The sequence below is a fragment of the Myotis nattereri genome (assembly GCF_964212035.1).
Source record: "Myotis nattereri genome assembly, chromosome: 3".
Classification (NCBI taxonomy): Eukaryota; Metazoa; Chordata; class Mammalia; order Chiroptera; family Vespertilionidae; genus Myotis; species Myotis nattereri.
The window spans coordinates 24,747,388-24,769,687 of NC_138077.1; the positions used below are offsets into that span (position 1 = coordinate 24,747,388).

Genomic DNA, 22,300 nt, shown 5'->3' on the forward strand with positions numbered 1-22,300 from the left:
GTGGGGGCCAGAACTGGAGCTAGTCCCTGGAGGTGGGAAGGATTTAGCCAAGTGGAGAAGGTTAGAAGGGTTGTTGATGGCATTACCAAAGGCTGCTAGGCTGGAATATGCCTGCCTTTTCCACAGCGAGTAGACCTGTTTGGTCCTAATAGAGAGCTCATGAAGGAGAATACTTTTGGGAAATAAAGCTGGAGAGGTAGGTTGAATTTAAATTGAAAAGCACTTTGAATGCCAGGCAAAGGAATTTGGACTTTATTCTGTGGAAAATGGCTAAACAGTGAAGCTTCCTGGACCAGAATAAGTGGAAAATGCAAGAAATGGCTTTGTAGTTTGAGCAGAAGTGGCACACAGCTCTGCACTGAGCCCCTTGGGATGGAAGACTGTGAAAAGAACTGTGAGCAAGCGCTGTCTTCACTTCTGATGGGAAGGTAGGGTTAGCTCCGTATTTTTCATTCTTCCCTTTTCTTTTCCTGTTCTCTTTTAAGGCTTGCATAAAACCATTTCTCAGTCTTAAAATACATTAATTCAAACCTGACCTTTCTTACTGCAAGATGGTTTGAATACCCAAAGCTATTTTAGGTTGTTCCAGATTGTCACAAGAGTTGGATGTCCAGGTGCCAATTGGAAGGGCCAGACCTGGCCTGTGGAGGATTGTTTTTAAAATCCGATTCTAAATTAAGCACTTTGGGACAGAAAAATGAGATGTGGCCTACTTCTCACTGACCATTTAACTAAAAGTATAGGTATTTTTCTTCTCTGCCTAAATATTTGTGTGGCTCTTTCAGACTTAAAAGGAATATAACTCAGAGCAAAGACTATTTAGAATCCTCGTTACTCCTTTTTTTCCAGAGTAGTTTCCACTGTGCTTAAAAAGTTATAAAGGAATTTCTCCAAATATTGGGTAATAATTCTTAATTTTTTTTTTTTTTTACTCTTGGCCTTCCTATTCTGTATCTCACAAATTATTGAAATAGAATTTAATTTTTTTGAAGTGTTGGACATTGATAGAAGACTTTTAAACATCTAAAATTAATGTGTAATTTTAGATCATATTAGTGGCAGGAGTATAGGGAAGTAGATCATAGAGCCAGAAAAACCTGATTTCAAACCTTTCCTCTTCCACTTACTACTTGAGTGACCTGAGTGTGTTGACTGTGGCTGTATGTCATTTTTCAAGTTCCATGGATGGAATTTTCTCTCTATGTAGGTGGAATTATTCTGAGACACATAATGACAGAGTATGGGTAAAAACACAAATAGGCTTTTAAGGGTGTCTCAGTCTAGAGACTTTCTGAGACCTGCTGAGATACAGCATAGAAGCAGTAGAGAGAGTTTCTGGGCAAAAAGGGGGGTTAAGAAATATGCTTCTTCTGATTCCAGACCCTTATCTTCTCTGAGCCTCAGCTTTTCATCATAAAAAATGGAGAATAATACTCATCTTACAGGGTTTTTATGAAGATTAAAATAAATAATTTAACACAATGCTAAGGCACATACCAGGCACTCAGTGAAAGAGTAGCTGTTATTATTGCTGGTGATGGTATTTGTTGTGTTTAATTTAATTATTTTTCCCTTAGTTCTGCTACTCTTTTTTCCTTACTTTCTTTCCTACAACCTAGAAGATGTGAATGTGTTCAGAGCCTAATATCTAGAGCTAGGAGAAAGAAAAAAGCAAACAAAAACCTTAGGGATCAGAGTAGTCTTTTTAAGGAAGGTGGCAAGAAACTACCATGTGACACACTTCCATCTCATTGGCCAAATCTTAGTCACATGGCCAAACCTTGCTGCAATGGAGGCTGGGAAATGTAGTCTCCTCCCTGGGTGGCCATTACAATGGAAGAGGAGAAGTCTGGATTTTGACGAATAACCAACAGTTTCTGCCAAAGCATTCAATATAGTCCCATGACTTAGGCCAGTGTCCTCATGGAAACAAAACCAATTATGATTTTTTTTCATGGACAAATAATAATCTTAAATATCTTATAAATGTGTTTGCATTTCACTGATACTCTTTTTTTTTTTTTAATATATTTTATTGATTTTTTACAGAGAGGAAGGGAGAGAGATAGAGAGTTAGAAACATCAATGAGAGAGAAACATCGATCAGCTGCCTCCTGCACATCGCCCACTGGGGATATGCCCGCAACCCAGGCACATGCCCCTGGCCGGAATCGAACCTGGGACCCTTCAGTCCGCAGGCCGACGCTCTATCCACCGAGCCAAACCGGTTTCGGCTTCACTGATACTCTTAATGTAGAACATTTTACTTTCAGTTTTTAATTTACCATAAATCATTTGACTTTCCAGTTAGAGAGGGTAAGATTTTATAATCATTCAGCCTAGTATTACATTATTTGTGTTTATGGTAATGAGGTCTTAGAATTTGGGATCTGATCTCCTCAACAATCTCATCTCACAGCCTCAACTGACATACACGTTGTGCCAGTTTCTCCTTTGTAGTCACAGATACCTGTTTTGGTCAGCACCTCTAGAATTCTGAGGGTCACAGTCAGTGAAATATATACCACAATCACAGTAACATCAAATGTATAAAAACAATGATCACGTATCTGATAATATCCTTTTGTGTACCCAACCTACTATTGTAAAAGCTCCTGTTTTTTTTTTTGTTTGTTTGTTTTTTCTGTTCGTCATCTATTTAGGTCTTTAAACTGTGTTTAATTTTTTTTTTAAAATTTTGAGATAATTGCAAATTTAAGAAATAGCTAAGAAATAATACTAGTATAGTGATATTCCTTTTTTCCCATGAGTCACATCTTACATAACTATAGTACTTTTTACAACCATAATCCACAATGCTTATTCAGATTTCAGCAGTTTTATATGCATTCATTTGTGTGTGTGTGTGTGTAGAATTCTGTGCAATTTTATCACATGCATAGATTCATGTGACCACATTTGAGATACAGAATAGATCCATCAACACAAGACTCTTTTATGTTATCCTTTTTTAGCCATAGCCACCCCTCTCCCGAAACCCTGTCCTAACTCCTGGCAACCACTGATCTGCTCACTAGCTTTGTACTTTTTTTTTTTTTTTTTTAACGTTAAACAAATTTTATTACACAAAGGTCACATAATTGGTATTTCTCTACTTTGTACACAATTATTCTTACTCTCCACAGAAAGGCTGCTTCTTCACTTCTCCTCGGGTGATGGCAAGCACTAAAATCCTGATTTTAACAGAATAGTAGTAAAAATGCCTCAGTGATTTACGTTGAAAGCAGTGCATTGGTATATGGCTCTTGCACTTATCAGGAATGTACAAATGAATTTTTATTCAAAAATACAAAATAAATTATCTGTAGGCATGGACAATGACAGCAGTAAGCCATTGTATGTTGTCAACTGAAACCAGTAACTGATGGTTAGAGTGATTTTCTTGAACATCAGCCAGCCTTTTCTTCAGTCACTTCCTTCAACTGACTTCTCCGAAGTTACAGGTGAGGAGATGCCCTGCGCTTCCTCTCAGTCCTCAGTGATGATGGTAAAGCTCTATTCCAGGGCTAGAGCATGCCGCCTCCCATCCCTCCTCCCATGCCGCCCATCCCCCCCATCCCAGGGTCCTTCTCCTCTTTGGGAAGTTCTGTGACCACAACTTCTGCTGTTGTTAACAGAGAGGCCACGCCAGCAGCATCCAGTAAAGCAGTTCTTACAACCTTAGTTGGATCAATGATTCCTTTTTCCACCATATTCACAAATTCTCCAAGCATGGTGTCATAACCAATTTCTGAGGAACCTTGCAAAATTTTCTCAACTATCAACGATCCCTCAACACCTGCATTCTTAGCAATGGTCATTGCAGGAATTTTTAGTGCTTTCTTAATAATTTCTATACCCATTTTTTGATCGTCATTAGTTGGAGTTAATGAGCCCAAGGCTGGAATGCTCTGAAGCAGGGCACAGCCCCCTCCCAGAACAATGCCTTCCTCCACAGCAGCTGGGGTGGCATTGAGGGCATCTGTGACTCTGTCTTTCTTTTCATTCACTTCCACATCACTTGTCCCACCAACCTTCAGCACAGCTACCCCATCGGAGAGTTTGGCCGGGCGTTCATTTAGTTTTTCCTTTTCATATTCACTAGTTGTGGTATCTAACTGCTCGATGATTTCTTGAATACGTTTTTCAATCTGCACCTTGTCACCTTTTCCTTTCAAGAGCATGGCATCATCTTTGGTCACAATGACCTCTCCAACTTTTCCTAAGTCATGAGGCTGAACGTCTTCTAGGTTGAGAGTCAAACCTTCTTCTCCAAACACGGCACCACCAGTAGCAATAGCCATGTCTTTAAGCTGGTTCTTCCTATTGTCTCCAAAACCTGGAGCTTTGACTGCTACAACCTGAAGACCAACTTTTAGCCTATTCAAAACGAGTGTACTGAGAGCTTCTCCATCAACATCTTCAGCAATTATGACCAGGGGCTTGCGGTGAGCATTGGCAATTTCAAGAGCAGGTACGATGGACTGAACACTAGAAATTTTCTTTTCGCTCAACAGAACGTATGCATCTTGGAATTCACATTTCTGACCCTTTGCTGTATTAATAAAGTATGGAGAAATATAACCTCGATCAAACTTCATGCCTTCAATAATTTCTAATTCATCATTCAGGGTTTTTCCATCCTTTACAGTGATGACACCTTTCCTTCCAACCTTTTTCATTGCATCAGAAATTATGTTGCCAATTTCTTTGTCTCCATTTGCAGAAATTGTAGCAACCTGAGCTATTTCTTCAGGGGTTGTCACAGGTTTAGATTGCTTCTTAAGTTCAGAAATCACAGCATCAACAGCTAACATCACACCTCTCCTGATTTCCACTGGATTAGCACCTTTGCTGATCTTCTCGAAGCCTTCCTTGGCAATGGAGCGTGCCAGCACAGTAGCCGTGGTGGTGCCATCCCCAGCCTCTTCATTTGTATTATTGGCAACATCTTGAACAAGTCTTGCGCCAATATTTTTATACTTATCTTTCAAGTCGATGGACTTTGCAACGGTCACACCATCTTTTGTTACTTTGGGTCTTCCCCAGCTCTGTTCAATAATCACTGTTCTTCCCTTTGGCCCCATAGTAACGGCTATAGCATCGGCTAAAAGGTCGACACCTTGAAGCATTAAGGCTCGAGCCTCGGCACCGAATTTTACATCTTTGGCATAAGCCCGAGTAAGATGAGGAGCCAGCACCCTGGACACGGGCCTCACCTGGTGAAGGACTGTGTGCAATCGAAGCATTTCTGCGGGGCAGCGGCAGGGCGTGCGGGCGGCGAGGCGGGCCGTCAGCAGCGAGTGCACTAGCTTTGTGCTTTTAAGAATATTATATAAATGGAATCTTGCGATATGTTGCCTTTTTTTTGGTAAACATTCAGGGCTAGAAACCATTGTCTTAGTCATTTAGCGCAGAGAGGACAAAGAACAGTTAATCTTCTAGGCATTAGATACCTTCCCTACATCACAGAAAGTTTATGAAAATGCAGAAATCTGATATACATGATTTTTTTATTACTTGCAGTTTTTAAAATAATTGTGTATGTAAGCTTTTGAGATTGTCTTCTTTCAGTCAGCATAGTTCCCTTGAGATACATCCAAGTTGTTGTGTGTATCAGTAGTTCGTTCCTTTTTATGTGGAGTAGTATTCTTTGGAGTGGATAGAATACTTGAACTATTTAGCCATTGGAAGAATATTTGGATTGTTTTCGGTTTTTGACTAATACATATAAAGCTGCTATAACCATTTGTGTACACGTTTTTGTGTGGGAATTCGTTTTCTTTTCTCTGGTATAAATGCCCAAGAGTGCAATTGCTAGGTCATATGAGAAATGCATGTGTAGTTTTATAAGAAACAACCATGCTCTTTTCCAGAGTGCCTGCAGCATTTTACATTCCCACAAGCGAAGTATCAGTGATCCAATTTCTCTACATACTTGTACTTGGAGTCCTTGCCAGAATTGTTATTATCACTTAATTTTTTTTACTATGCTAACCTGGTAACTTGTTGTGCTATTTCATTGTGATTTTAAGTAGCATTTTTCTAATGGGAATAAAGAAATATATCTCCAATAAGCACATGAAGAGAAGATGGTACATCTTCTTTGGAGAAATGTCTATTTGAATTCTTTGACCATTGAAAAAGTGTTGAGTTGTAAGAGTCCCTTATATATGCTGGCTATAAATCTCTTACCAGATATATGATTTGCAAATATTTTCTACCATTCTTGACTTGTGTTTTCACTTGATGGTATCATTTGCAGCACAAAGGTTTTTCATTTCAATGAAGTCTGATTTATCTTTTTTTTGTTTGTTTTGTTTTGTATCTTAGGTGCTTTTGGTGTTGTTTCTAAGAATTCATTGCCTGACCCCAGGTCACAAATTTACTCCAATGATTTCTTTTAAGAGTTTTATAGTTTTACTCTTACATTTAGGTCTATGGTCCATTTTGAATTGATTTTTACCAATGGTGTAAAATTATTTTTTTCAGCTTTATTGAGATATAGTTGACATATAACCTTGTGTAAGTTTAAGTTTTACAATATAAAGATTTGATACACATATGTATTGGGAAATGATTAGCACAATAAGGTGTGTTAACTCCTCTATCACCTCACATAATTACAATATTTTGTTAGTGATAACATTTAAGATCTACTGCAGTGATGGCGAACCTTTTGAGCTCGGGCCTGTCAGCATTTTGAAAAACCCTAATTAACTCTGGTGCCATGTCACATATAGAAATTTTTTGATATTTGCCACCATAGTAAAACAAAGACTTATATTTTTATATTTATTTTATATATTTAAATGCCATTTAACAAAGAAAAATCAACCAAAAAAATGAGTTCGCATGTCACCTTTGACACACGTGTCATAGGTTTGCCATCACTGATCTACTGTCTTAGTAACTTTCAAGTAATACAATATTGTTGTCTGTAGTCATCATACTATACATAAGATCCCCAGAACTTATGCTTTTTCCTAAGAGTTTTAAAACTTTACATTTTACATTCAAGTCTGTGATCAATTTGAGTTATTTTTGTAAAAGATGTGTCCATTGTGCCAGTACCATTTGTGAACTCCAATCAAATTTTTAGGTTAAAATTTTAACTGTCCCAAATGTAGTCAGACTTTAAGCTAACTTTCCTTCTGAGAAGCAAGTATATCTGAGATGGAATTTTTTACTTATTAGACTTTAAAGAAGAAAAATAAGAAGTAGAGGTATCAAGAATCTAAGAAGTTGGTCTACCACCTCAGGTTTTCTACCTGGAAAAGGAAGATAGTACTTCTTGCCAAAATAAAGATATGAAAATTAAAATCAGAAATACCAATTTCTTGTTACAAAGATACTTTATAATTCCACTTAACAGACATAGGAATAGAATAGTATTTGGTAAGATACTTCCCAATAAAGAAAATAAAAAATGAAGGTCTCCTTGAAAATGAAAGCAGATGTATTTTTTTTTAGAAGTTCTGAAGTCTTCAAGCTAGAGTAATGAACCACAATAAAAAAGTATTGGCTTTTCATATTTCAGGTCTTATTGTCTGGAACTTTGTTCATCCGTGGCTTTTATTAGGTTGTTTGTGAACAGTTGGTGCACGTATGGCGAAGTTACACCTCATTAACAGGATATAAATTTTCCATGTGGTTTTGTTGTCTCTTTCTTTGTAGTTATTTTACTTTAAGACAAACTTCTGTTTTGTGAAAGTTTGGCATTTCTGTCTTGGGAAATCTCTGCTGATACTTTATATTTGTTTTTAAATTACCCATCTTCTGTGAAGTTTTGCAGTCATGCATTACTTTATACCTTATTGTATTCCTTTAGAAATTTGTGTCTTTAGGTTGCTCAATTTGAAAGATGTATTTAAAAACATCATTATGGCATATCAAATAAGCCTTTAAAAGTACAAAAATATCCTATTATCTAGAATAGCAGAACACCGAGAGTTGTTATGTACACCATATGTTACCAGTGGGTTACCAGTGAAATCGGTTAGTTATAAAGTATATTTTGACAATGTGTATTGTGCTTTTGCTATGCTCTTTTTAAAAGATTTTTTATTGGCATATACTTTTATGATTCCTATACTATAAAATTTACTCATGTAGAGTGTAGTGTTTAGTGTTTTTTTAGTACATTCACAAAGTTGTGTAACCATTACCACTAATTCTAGAATCTTATTCTGTTGCTTATTTGTCAGTTTCTTATGATTTATTCTTGCTAATTTTGTTGAGTTTACTCTAAAATCGATTAGAGGTGGTTTACCATAAGAGACTCGTAACAGAGCCAGTATGATATGAGATAAAAGTAACAATAGTAGGAAGAGAGGAATAAATATAGCAAACATTTAAACAGAAGCTAATGTAATATTGCTTTTAAGCAAAGCATACAAATCTAAAACTTTGAATCTGACAGTATCTTATCTTCTATCATGGGTGCAAAATTATATTCCTAAAAACAAGTCACATCACGCTGCTTCCCTCTTTAAAAGTCCTTAATACCTATAACCAAGAGTCATGTTAATGTATGAAACTCATTCAAGGTTACATATATAGAAACTGGTGGGTGGGTAGGGGTTTGTGTGTGTGACATGGCACCAATTTTACGTAAACATTTTAGGAAGAAACATGATACTTTATATTAAGTTGAAGATATTGCTTAATGTAAGAAATACAACATAAAACTTCAAATGTAGACATACCTTGTTTTATTGCCCTTTCTCAGATATTTCTTTTCCTTTTAACAAATTAGAGGTTTGTGGCAACCCTGCATTGAGCAAGTCTATTAACACCATTTTTCTAACAGCATTTGTTCACTTTATGTCTTTGTGTCACACTTTGGTAATAGTCACAATATTTCAAACTTTATTATTATTATTATTATTATTATTATTATTATTATTATTACATTTGTTGTGATAATTTGTGATCAGTGATCTTTGATGTTATTTTGTAATTGTTTTGGAGTGCCACAAATCATGCCCATATAAGATGTGAGCTTATATTGATAAAATGAAAGACAGTACCTGCTTTTGATTAATCTGTATTTACTTAAGTAGTTGTATTTTTATAGACTGTCTATTGTTTAGGGTTAAAAAGGTATCAAAGCAGTGACTCTATTCTTTTCTTTGAAAAGCTGAGGTCTGTGTCCAAACTTAAGGCCAAACTATCTGACAATAAGCAATTCAAGTGTCTATTTTCTTGGCAGTAAATGAGCTCAGCCAGTGGATTACATGGCTGCCCGCAGGGCTTTCCAACTTGAGGTGATTTATCCCTTTTAGGAAGTTCCATCTTCCTGGAAGACGTAAACACTTCATCTTTAAGAAGAAAGCTTGTTAGGCTATTTGTTGAACGTCTAATATGAAAGATTTGATGAGAGAAGACAAGAGATACATTTTGAGAACAAGATTTTTTATAAAGAGGGGGTCTTTGGTAAAGTGCTTAGTAGGAACATTAGTTAACTAGCGAGCAGGCATTTGAGGAATGGAGAGAGGCAAGCTAGGAAGTGGGAAGGAATGAGGGAGGGAGGAAGGAGGAAGATAGAAAGGCACCCAAGACACATTTTGTCCTTGTTCTTTAGAGAGAGCCCTGCTGGATGGGGTCTGTTTTCTCTGAGCCAAGACCTTCCATTCTCTTTCAAGTGTAAGTCCCAGTTTTGCTCGTCATAGAAAATGAGTTCATTGTTGTTTCTGACATCATATCAATTTTTTCCCTCCTAAGGGACAGATAATTAGAATTCTCTGATGAAGAAAAGGTCCTACAGTCTCTTTTATAGACAATCAGTTTCTGAATCATCAAGTGAAATTCAGCTTTAATCTTCAGAGCAAATGAAGATTAGTTGGGATGTATTGAACTCTGCGTTTAATGTTTATGACAAGTGTTTCATAAGGAAAGATGCTGGCTATTATTCCTCCTCAGGAGGAAATTGTTAAGAAATGATTTTAAGAAGGAAGATTTGTAGCAATGTCAGAAGCTGGAGAAGCTGAGGTAGCTGAGCAGGGCAGCCAGGGCAACTGAGTTTTATTGGGTATTTGTGCAGTTCACTTCTCCCAAAGCCTTTACAGAAAATATTCACTCTTTGAAAGCAGCACTGTATTTTAATGAAGCAAGTTAATTCCTGACAGGGAGAGTTCAATAAAAAGGGCTACTAGTGAGTTTTCGTAATTATTGTCTTATTATTTCCCCCCTCAAATAAAATCCTTATAGTTGAATAATCCCTTGATCAGGGTACAGGGGGCTGGTAATTTTATCTTGACCTCATTCATCCAAAGATGCTTATGACCCAAATGCAAAAAGTCAGACCCTTATACTGCAAAAACCAGCTCCATCCTGTTAAAACAAACTGGATAGAAGGGCCCCAATCTTTCACTTGCCATCAGTCAGCCACTGTGCTTTTAACATTGTACTTTTCCAGTTGTATTCTGTGGACAATCAGTCACCTCTAAAGGTATTTCAGGTAGTTTATTGTAGAATTTTTTTTAATACAATGGTATCTTTATTTTATTTGAGGTTCACCAACAGCAATGCTATTTCCCTAATTTACTGAAAACAAATATTCTTTAGGGTCCTGTATTAGTTTTCTGTGGCTGCTGTTATAAATTACCATAAAGCTGTCAGCTTAAAACAATAGAAATTTATTCTCTCACAGTTCTGGAGGCTGGATGCCTGAAGTCAAGGTGGTAGCAAGGCTGTGCTCCCTACAAAGGCTCTAGGGGACCACCTGTTCCTTACCTCTTCCAGCATCTGGTGGCGCCTGGCATTCCTTGGCTTGTGGCTGCATCACTCCAGTCTTTGTCTCCTCCTCCTAAAACTCCCTCTGATTGCATTTAGGGCTCACTATACCCATCTTCTCAAGATTAGTAGGACCACATCTTTTGCCATATAAAGTAATATTCACAGGTTCTATGGATTAGGATATGAGCATCTTTTGAGGTGGGAGGGGGGCACCATTTAGCCCACTACAAGTACTTTGTCTTTTCATATTAGTCTATAAGATTCAGAAAGTTCAATCTACCCTGCCTGCATTAAGAATATATCATAATAATCTTTCTAAAATTCTGATTAGATCTAGGTAGAGATGAAAATATGAACATTTGCTTTTCCCAATAATCAACCTAGATTTAATTATTCATGTTATGGACTGCACTAGTGGGGAAAAAAAAAAGAAAATATGAAAGGGAAGATAATTCCAGTATTATTTATATTTGACCTTGGTCAACTATAAACATAAAATATTGAAACCATTAGACTATTAAAAATCCTTTTTACCACCATTTACATAGTTGGAAAGTATTAAGTGACAAGGGATACATTTGGGTTATGCTGAAAGGGTATTGAAAATAATTTATCTGGGGTTGAAATTTTGTCAGTGAAATATCCATAAGGTGCATACATTATGAGAAAGTTAGCAAGAGTATTTTGATACAAAGTATTTGTGAAACTAAAGATAGTTTGTACTGAATTTGTTTCCAATTTAATTCATTTTGACAGATGCCAACCAAACTGTTTCTTAATATTCAGAAAAAAGAGAGCAGGTGATGTCAAACTATAATGAACCTTTCTGCTCCTATATACCTAGTCTTTCCCTACAGGAACATTTGTAATGTCATCATTACAAATCTGCATACATTAGTTCCTGACAGCAGTGTCAGGTTAATGTGCACCCAGAGAGTAAGGTTTACTGAATTTTCAGGTGGACATTTGCATGCTAGGCAGGTAGTACCAAATTATTTTACAAGATTTTTCTTTCAGATCTTAGGAGTGTCCTCTATTTGTAAACCAGACAGATGTTTTGACGCCATTATGTGGTTCAGTTAGTTTAAAAGTGAAGACGGGGGCTTGGGGAAGAGTTACCTTTGTTGCCTGTGTTTACCTGAAATTTAGAGAACTCATTTTGAAAGAGCCAAAGCCAGTTGGTATATCTCTGGGAACTGTCCTTAGATGCCCTTGGCTGGGTGGTATTTTCCCTGTACTTCTGTATAGGAGTAAAGGTGGTGGAATGTACAAGGTAAGGTGTTTTTATGATATACCTGTCGGAGTGTATGTAGGGAACAGTGAAAGACAAGGGTCGAACCATTCACTGAATTCTGATCATGGAAAGCCTTGACTACCAGGCTTAGAAATTTGGATTTTCTTTATTTTCTGATCTACAGCAATCCTGAGAAAGAAGAACAAAGTTGGAGGGATCACAATACCAGATATCAAGCTATAGTACAAGGCCTATAATTTTAAAAACATTTTTGAAACTTGCAAAAATGTATTTTGATGTTTGATTGTAAATTTTCTATCCTTTACCTGGCCAAATGTAACAAACAAAAAATCCTGGATTTTGAATTTTAAATTTCAACCTATCCTATCTAATAAAAGAGTAATATGCAAATTAACCATCACTCCACAACAAAGATGGCGGTGCCCATAGTGACTGGGGCAGGATGTTGCCGGCATCGCCCCGGCAACACAAGCCCAGCATCTGCACCCCAGCTGTGTGGAGGGAGGGGAGGGCTTCTGGCCAGAGGCCGGGGCAAGGGATGCTGGCGTCGTAGCAGGCCGGGCTGGGGGACACCCCCACTCCCCCTGTGCATGAATTTCGTGCATTGGGCCTCTAGTATATATATAAAAAAGAAATAGGTTATTTTCTTGATGTTACACTTCTTTTTAAAAAATGCCTTTTGTTTTCAGACAAAATATGGAAATTTTGCTTCGAAAGGTCATGGTTTCTTCTTTCTAATTATGTTCCTTAAAACTGACAGTGTGGGTCTTGAAAAGTATACTACCGTAATTCTTAAATATACTTTTCATAAAGTACATTTTATCTTTAGCCCCTAAAGTCCTTAGGACTTAAACCATTATTTGTAAAATTCATGGCTAATAAAAAACAAAACAAAACACCCAAATACCCAAACTCCTGCTTTGATATACACTAAAATAGTTTTGGTTGAGTTTCTGGTTGGATCATCAAGATTAAACTCTATGAGTAAGTGGCATGATTAAGACAGCTGCCTTAAAAAATATAATGCAAAAAAACATTCTCTTGTCGTTTGTCTTGCAACTGGGACCATATACTTTTCTGAACTTCATATGTATAATAGTCCTGATTTGTGTGGACATTTATATTCTATTGTTTATTCATTCATTCTTTCATACTGAATATCTGTTCTGTACCAGTCTGGTGAATACAGAAATGTAAGGCATGGTCCTTGCCCTTAAAGAGGTTACAGGCTTGTGGGAGCGGCAGGCATAATTGCAGCCTGAAAGAATAAATGCTGTGATAGTGGTAGGACAGAGTCCTGCTTGTGGCTTAAACGCTACCCACATCCCCCAATGAATATTGTCTTCTCTGGATCTTTTCTTCTTGTCCCTCAACCTTTTTAGGTGTGAAAGCACTTTCCTGTGACTGCGTCCTTTCCTGACACTGTTGGTAGCCCTCTGCAGTGTTCCAGCTTTGCCTTTAAATGTTAACAGAGAGAAAAATAATGTGTCTTATTATTTTGAAGCATTTAGGATATCACAGTTGATATGAAAAAAGCAGAGCCTACTGTCCTAAAAGGAAAATTATCCATATTACTATTTATGTGAACTATTTATAGACTATACAACCAGGTGCACAATACCTATATATACACTTATATATGCAATAACTCAGCGGCTCTCAACCTGTGGGTCACGACCCCTTTGGCAGTCAAATGACCCTTTCAAAGGGGTCACCTAAGACCATCCTCCATATCAGATATTTACATTACGATTCATAACAGTAGCAACATTACAGTTATGAAGTAGCAACGAAAATAATTTTATGGTTGGGTCACAACATGAGGAACTGTATTTAAAAGGCCAGAAGGTTGAGAACCACTACAATAACTAAAGCAGTGCCTCCATTTTAGAACAAATACCTTTCAAAGCAGCTTCAAGTGTAATGATTCACAGTAGAGTCATATCTCCTTATTCTTAGATTTGTTTTTATGGTGAAAGACTCTATATTGCCCTAAGAATGAGGGAAATTTCTCTCTTTATTTCATATCTTATATTTTGAATAAAAACACAAGGCTTAAGGGAGCGTTTACTAAACAATGAAGCACAGGTAATTAAAATTCAAGATTGTCTATGTAGGTGACATTAATTTGTTTAAATTCTTTTTTTTTTCTAAAGTTTTATATATGTCTTCTTTTTCCCCAATTGACTCCCCCACCAGCAGCCATTCCCACCCCAGGCAAGCCCCCATTGCCCCAGTGTCTGTGTCCATTGGTTATGCTAATATGCATGCATACAAGTCCTTTGGTTGCTCTCTAACTCCCCCCTCCCCTACCATTTGTCTCTGGATCTATTCTTTTTCATCAAATTATGTTGATCATTATATCCCACATATGAGTGAGATCATGTGATATTTATCTTTCTCCGACTGGTTTATTTCACTTAGCATAGTGCTCTCCAGTTCCATCCATGCTGTTGCAAATGGTAAAAGTTCCTTAATGAGTTACTGAAAGCTTGAGATACAGGCCTAACTCTCTGAGTTTGGGCATGTCTGAAATAAGGGATTGGTGTGGTAGACTTCTGTTTTGCCTGCTCAGCTTCCATCCTTCTCTATTCTTGGGGGAGTTGCTTCTTTCCAGAGTTTGGCCCACATTGTTCGTGTGGATCCAGCTTGATCCAGAGACGTGCTTATGAACCAATCCAGGTCAATCAACTGCTATCTGCCCTGGCCACTGTGGTTGGTTAGGATCAGCAGGCAACCCAGGCTGGATGAATCAGAAGTCAACTTCTGGGCTTTTGTCTGAAACAATTGAGATGCTTTTTGTCCAATAAGCAGTTGCAGTAGAAAGCTAGATCTACCACTGCCTTTTCAGATATTTGACCAATAAAGGCTTTTTAAAAATTGTTGTTTGTCTTAATCTTGTTTGAACATTCTTTTCTTCTTTCACATGCAAATGGCAGGGTGCAGCCTAATTCATTTGAGTTAGTTAACCTCCCAGGCCTTTCTGTCTTCCACATTCTTTGGTTCTCTTCCTTCCTGTATCACATGAGTTAGATTGCTGTGATTGAATGAGGTCAGACACATAATAAGTGGATATTCTCAGGAGGAGTAATTTCTCCATCTGAGAAATAGCAGTGGAAGAGTCAAGAGTAGTTATCCTACATTTTTATTTCGTTTATCTTTATTCTGTAGTAGACTTCACCTTCTGTGACTTTCAGCTGCCCGTGGTCTAGTTGTAGCCATTCCTACTGGGCTCTATACAATAAAACAAAAGAAAAACAAAAACCAAACTCTGCTTGGTATTAGAAATGTAACTTTTTAAGAATATTACATGAGAATGGAGAAAAAGAAGACATCTGTGGTATGCCTGATAAAACCATAAAGTATCTGTGAGAGGGTTCATGCTGTAGTGAGTAGAATGGGTGCAGTGACATGGTACTTGGTACAGGATCAGAAAGTAACATGGACACAGAAGTCACAAATGAGAGTCTTGGCACTATCCTTATTTAGCTGTACCCTGATCAAGTCATGTAAATCTCCCTCATCTTTCAAATGTTTGGGTCATTGTGAGAATGATGTATATAATGTGTGTGAAAGAAGTTTACGTGTAAAACCTCATGGTGGCTGAAAGCATTTAGGAATGACTAAACGTAGCGTACTCAGTGAATTTTATTGATGAATTTGTGACAGGAGAAACAGATTGTGAAATATTGGGAGATGAGATCAGATTTGGAGATAGTTGTCACGTTTCCGGTGACTCTGATGGTTCTGCCTCCTTCTTTTAAGGACTCCTGTGAGTACATTGGGTCCACTCAGATAATCCAGGATATAATCTTCCCATGTCAAGATTCTTAACATCATCACATCTGCAAAGACCTACCTGTCAGTTAAGGGAACATATTCACAGGTGTCAGCTTTGGGTGGTCACTGTTTTGCCTACCACACTGATGATAATACTAATGGAGATGATGAGGAATGGTAGTTACTATTATTAATATTTTACTTGCTTCCCAAATTACTTCTAGTATTTTGTCAGAGAAAATAAGCTCTTTTATCCCAAAACACCTAAGACGAGCTAGGCTGGCCTCATAAAGGAATTGAACTTCTGATTGAATAAAAGCTTCTCTTTTTATATTTTTATTTTTCAATTATAGTTTACATTCAACATTACTTTGTATTGGTTTCAGGTGTATAGCCAGCTGTTAGACAATCAAATAATGTACAGAGCATCCCCCAGATATTTCACGTACCCACCTGGCACCATGCATTGTTATTTCACCCTGTAGACAAAAATGGCTTTCTTCCCAGGGCTGCTCGGAAACCCCTGGAATGTTATATATTAGTCATCCTTTGATTCAGGCATCGAAAGTCTAGCAAAATGCAATTATGTTTTCTGGAAAGAAACCAACTATCAGTCTAGCACAAGTGACTATTAAGAAGATTGAGTGATTCACTAAGGAGATGTGAAACAGCATAGGTGGGTTTTGATTTAGAATGAGATAAAGGAATTGCTTATAGCAGAGGGTCGTTATTCCTATTTGAAATATTGAACAGTTTGTTTGGCTCAGGTCCAGGTAAGAAGACAGTCTTACATAGAAGATGCATAGAAAGTTTTAGTCTCCATCCCTGATCCTACACACACACACACACACACACACACACACACACACACACACACAAAGAGTTCTGACGCCACAATACTGCCACATTCCAAATGAGTCATAATATTCAGGGATAACTATGAATAAAAGTTAAGAGGCCATATTTAGGAAAGTAGTCGAAAAATAAATCTTGAGTGAAGGGGCAGAATAAAATGATGATCAGCTTTTAAAAAACACTGGTACCGCTTGCTTTAATTTTCCTTCTAATTTATTACAAATTATAGGTCTGATTGAGGAGAATAATAAAGAATAGATTGTCATTTTCTTTAAAAACACAAATCAGACAAATTGTTACATGGCGGGAGGCTATTCCACTAATTTTGACAGCCACTCAATATGTTCATTTACTAGCCTTTCTCAGACATAAGACCTGTGTGGGGCTTTTATTTTTCCAGATGTTTGCACTAATACATTTCCCCTTGATATTTCAAGTACCCACCTGGCACCATGAATTGGTAATTTTGTCAAATTATGACAAGTAAAGAGTGTCCCAAAATTCACGCAAGAAGTAATTTTGATAGAAAACACAGGTTTATAATTAAAAATTGTACATTTTTAAATTGATTCATAAAGTATACAGTATAGGGTTATGTATGGAATAGCACATCGGTTAAATGGCCTCCACGGCTTGGCTGACACATACGCAAAGCTGTGGTCTTCATTGGTCTTCATTGTCCCTGCTCCTGGGTCATCATTGGTACTTGGTAATGCTTATCAAATTGAAGGGATTGAAATCAAAGGGCAACAGATACTAGAATCTGATTCAATAAACTAAGTAAAATTAGGCTTTGGTTTTTTGTTGTTGTTAATGCTCATGCAAAATTCAAATCTTGTGTGAATTTTGGGACACCCTTTATAAACTCGAATTTTTTTATTCCAATAAAATACCACAGATTAAAATAGTGATTTTAAACTGAAGTCTGTAGAATTTAAAAACTGCAGTGGAGACCACATTCAAAATAATCTGTGGCCAACCAGAGGCCATCAGTTATCTGGTTCTGCCTTAGTGTTAGCTTCTAGCCTTCTTTTTCAGCTCCTGGAATACGTAACGTGATATACCAGCCAGCTAAATTCACTATTTCTGCTTGGCAGTTGTATATTCCCCTTCACTCCACTAAATGCCTTCTGTGATTAAATTATTTCCTGCAGATATTTAATCTCAGCCATCACTCTTGCTATCTGGAGAAAGCTTTGCTCTCATCACCTAGTCGCGAAACAGGTTGACATTTCTCATTAAAGCTCCAACGCGAGGTCCTCGCCGGATTTAAGTCATGTGCTGTTGTGAAAAGTGTCCAGTACCTGCATAAAGTGTGACTCTGATGTTATTACCTGGTGACAGGGCACTTTATAGACTGGATAGCTATCAAGTATGTTGTTGCAGTTTGAACCTTAACGTATAATCAATAGGTGGCTCCTTGGTCACACAAAAAAGCCTAATTCTTTAATCTGTTCTTTCTGCCTGAACCCCTCATATCTCACTCTTCTGGAATATTGTTCCAGGTGTCAAGGGGGCAATTTTAGGGATTTCAGAGACTCCTGAAAGCCCCATGGAGAACTCAGGGTGAAAATGTTCATTCTGTGAGGAAGTAATCTAATGGAAATATTTGAATTGTAAAACCAGCTGGCTGGATGTAGGTATATGAAGGAACCCTGGGTGGGTAAAGAAGTTGGATTCAACAGTGCCTGAAAGTCCTCTGACAGACCATCGCAGACTCTCTACCTCCCTTATTCAGAATCCTGTTAGATATGCTACTACCCTATATTGAACTATAGGAGTCCCACTGACTCTTTAAAAAAACTCATGTCCCAAGATCTTAGAACCGTATTCTCCATTGTCTTTCTTCACCACCCTCTGTTACCCACCCCAGAAGGAAGGTGTGAAAGGATATATAATGAAAATTAGAATTCCAGAGTAATCCATTTACCTCCATTTAGTCATAGTTGCTTTCAAATCTTGATCGATTCTTTTAGGGAATATTTCTTGAGCAGCTACCATTTGCCGGGTGTTGGGCATAAATGGATAAACCAGACATGTGTCTTGTCCTCATGGAGAGCCAGCACCACCGCCCTGTGGCCCTTCCTGTCCCCAGAGAAAGGCCCCAGGCTCAGTGTTCAGGGGGAGTTATATACAGGGCTGTATTCTCAACAGGAAACAAAGAGCAGAAGGTTGCAGAAATTTCTGGATAGAGTATTTACCAAGATTGTCTAGGAAGTTTTTCTTATGAGTGGGTAGAAAAATTGGCAACACATTCAGAGTTGCAAGTTTAAAGAAATGTATATAACAAAAAATCTCAATGACATTTGTAAAAGATGGACTTTAACCTATGAAGTGTTTAAACTGTGAGGCGGTCAAAGTTCAACACTTTAATCTACTAAGTGTTGTCTGCAGATAAAACTCAGTCAAAAAAAGGGAAGGGTTTTTTGAAAAAACAAACAAACAAAACCAATTTAAAAAATTCTGGTGTCTTTGTCATGGCCATAATTTGTTTCTAAAGTATCTAGTTCTGATGCCGGGTACCAGAAAGCAAAGAGCTGAGGTGTTCTGGAAAAGTCAATAATTGAGGCTTTGAAGTGGTTAAAGTATAATGACTAACCAGGAAGACTGACTTTCTAGAAAGATAGAGTCTCAAAGGAGATAGGATCCAGGTTCATGAAATCATGAAGTAGGTGAATAGGGCAAATATGAACTTGTTCATCAAATTCTAGTAACATTTTAAAGCTTTGAAAATATAATTTTAGGGTAGATGGAAGGTTACAGGGATTTTATTTTATTGTTGACCTTAATCTGTAGGATTGCCTTATTTATTTACTTATTTATTTATTTATTTAAATATATTTTATTGATTTTTTACAGAGAGGAAGGGAGAGAGATAGAGAGTTGGAAACATCGATGAGAGAGAAACATCCATCAGCTGCCTCCTGCACATCTCCTACTGGGGATGTGCCCGCAACCAAGGTACATGCCCTTGACCGGAATCGAACCTAGGACCTTTCAGTCCGCAGGCTGACACTCTATCCACTGAGCCAAACCGGTTTCGGCGGGATTGCCTTATTTAAAACCACTTCTAGGTAAATATTTTTTGCTACTTTAGTAATTAGCCCCCCTTGGATTAGCTTTAAAATTGTTCTACCTTTTTCTGAATTTTGTTATATGGCAAATGGATCTTTTAGCCATTTTCTGATACAAGTAAGAAATTATTGTAGTGAGTGATATAAACTTATTATATTAATACCCATTAAGTAGTGGCTGGTAGTGTCATAGTGTGAAGTATTAAAGACATGGATAATGTTAAATGTGTATCTCTTAACATCAGAAGTTGTCATGGATAGCAAATATACTTTTTCTTCAAATGCATTTTGATATTTCAGAGAGTAAGTACCAAGTTGACAACAGATCTTTTTTAATCAGGCATCTCTCATGCACTCCTAAACTATTTCAGCTGCTGCGGCCTTCTCCCCCTCCAATGGACATCCAGAATTGTCCTCCTCTCCATGCCCAAAAGGTACTCAGCTGAAGCTCTTCTGAATATCAAGAGAGCAAAGCCTCCTACTTAGAAACTGTCTGCTTTGTACTTAGTGCTGTGCAGAATGCCATATAGACGTACTCTTTAGTATTTTAATATTAATGGGATGGTTTCATTTTATTAGCTTTGGATAAATTATAAAGGCCAGTGGAGCCCTGGTCCATAGAAATATGACAAACCTTGACAATTTCATTTTGCTTTGTTGGAAGGACCCATGTCCTATGTACACTTGATGACTTACATTTCCTTTAGAAATATTAAACATGTAGTACTTAATTCTTACTAAGATGGTAATGTGCTCATGATGAAAATAATAATACAGAAATAATTATTGTATGACCACATAATACAGGTGACCCTTGAATAACACAGGCTTGAACTACGCAGGTCCACTTATACACAGATTTTCTTTTCCAATAAATACCTGTATTGTTTTCTCTCTGTGGTGTGGAGTTCACAGATGTAGAAGGCTGACTGTATGCATTGATCTATGCCATTTTATATAGAGGACTCGAACGTTCATGGATTTTGGTATCCATGGGTTCCTGGAACAAGTCCCCACAAATACTGCGAGACAACTAAGGAGTTGTAGAGTCAAAAGTTTTATGCGTTGTTCAAGGGTCAATTGTATAAACATTGAGTGTCTTTAAATTTTAAGGTTTTCAGCTCAAAACCACTTTAATAGATCTCATTTAAAAATCTAATGTGTTGCCCTGGCTGGTGTTGCTAATGCATCCAAAGGTCTTAGGTTTGATTCCCTGTCAAGAGCACGTACTTGGCCCTGGTTGGGGCGCATGCTGGAGGCAACCAATTGATGTAGATGTCTCTCTCTCTCTTTCTCTCTCTCTCTGTCCCTCTCTCCCCACTCTCACCCTCCCTACAACCCTTCCACTCTCTCTGAAAAATCAATGGGAAAAAATATCCTCAGGTGGGGATTAACCAAACCAAACCAAACCAAACCAAAAAGTCAAAAGTATTATCCACCCTATTGTACAAAGGTGTGATAATGGTAACTATCTTGCCCCCAAACACAGAACTCATTCTCCTTTATATTTCAGGTGATTTATCTTCATTCAGGAGGTATTTTGAGTAACTAATATACTGTCTGATTACCTCTCTTTTTCTAACGCATAATCTCTCAGACTAATTTTTAGACTCAAACAAAAGCTTATTTAAAAAATCACCTTTTTATACTCTTAGAATCAATTAATATTACAAGTTTTAAAAGAACTGAGAGAAAAGATGATTAGCATATAATGTGTAGTTACTGGAATTTATTTATTTAAAAAAAAATTTTTTTTTTATTGATTTCAGAGAGGAAAGGGGAGGGAGAGAGATACAGAAACATCAGTGATGAGAGAGAATCATTGATCGGCTTGCCTCCTGCACACCCCCTACTGGGGATCGAGCCCGCAACCCAGGCATTTGCCCTTGACTGGAATCGAACCTGGGACCTGCCAACCAATGCTCTATCCACTGAGTCAAACCGGCTAGGGCTCGTTACTGGAATTTATAGGACTATTTTTGACTTTTTAATGAACCCTTGAAAGTACCTGAATCCTAAATTGATTTAGTAGGAATTTTAATATCAGATTCCTATTTGCTGTTTAGCCTAAAGTAGGTTCCACATTCTATGTGCAGTAGAGCACATGGACTTGTTAAGTTCTTTGTATTTCTATCTTTTTATTTCCGATTTTAAGGACATATATCTAAGTGTTAACCTAGGTTCTCTGTCCCCCTCTCTCCCTCCCCTGACACACACCTTGTATTGTTATGTTATTAAAGTTATATTAGTTATAGGTAACTTTCCATGATACATTTCCTAGCCTCCTTTCCTCCCCTTCCTTTCCCTTAGATGTTTGAATCTGGAAGAATTTTTTGAAAACAGACAGTTGTAAGCCTTGTCTTTGTTGAGGAAATATTTGAAGTCGGATTAATGTTCTTCTTTGTTTTTATGGTTAAAAAATAGTGATAATGTTTTGATGAATGGCTGGTGAAAGGCAGCTGACAGTACATTTGGTGGCATGCTGTCATTCTAAAGGTCAAACAGCTGTGCCGAAAAGAGTCATTTAGCCCTTTTAAACTTTTTTGGAAGCTGAGTTCTGGGACAGAATGTCCATGACACTTCAGCCTATTTAACA

At 37.4% G+C, this 22,300-nt stretch overlaps 2 protein-coding genes across 2 annotated transcripts in view; one reads left to right on the top strand and one right to left on the bottom strand.

Moving 5' to 3' along the window:
- Positions 1–22,300, top strand: part of PPM1L (protein phosphatase, Mg2+/Mn2+ dependent 1L) — a 250,003-nt gene that overhangs the window by 77,514 nt on the left and 150,189 nt on the right. The gene's annotated exons all lie outside the window — the stretch shown is intronic.
- LOC308517405 (60 kDa heat shock protein, mitochondrial-like) lies at positions 1,812–5,249 on the bottom strand (the record flags this gene model as incomplete). The annotated part of the gene is made up of 1 exon (XM_081088558.1): positions 1,812–5,249. The coding sequence occupies one exon, from the start codon at positions 5,247–5,249 to the stop codon at positions 3,528–3,530; it is 1,722 nt and encodes a 573-aa protein (XP_080944684.1). The 3' UTR covers positions 1,812–3,527.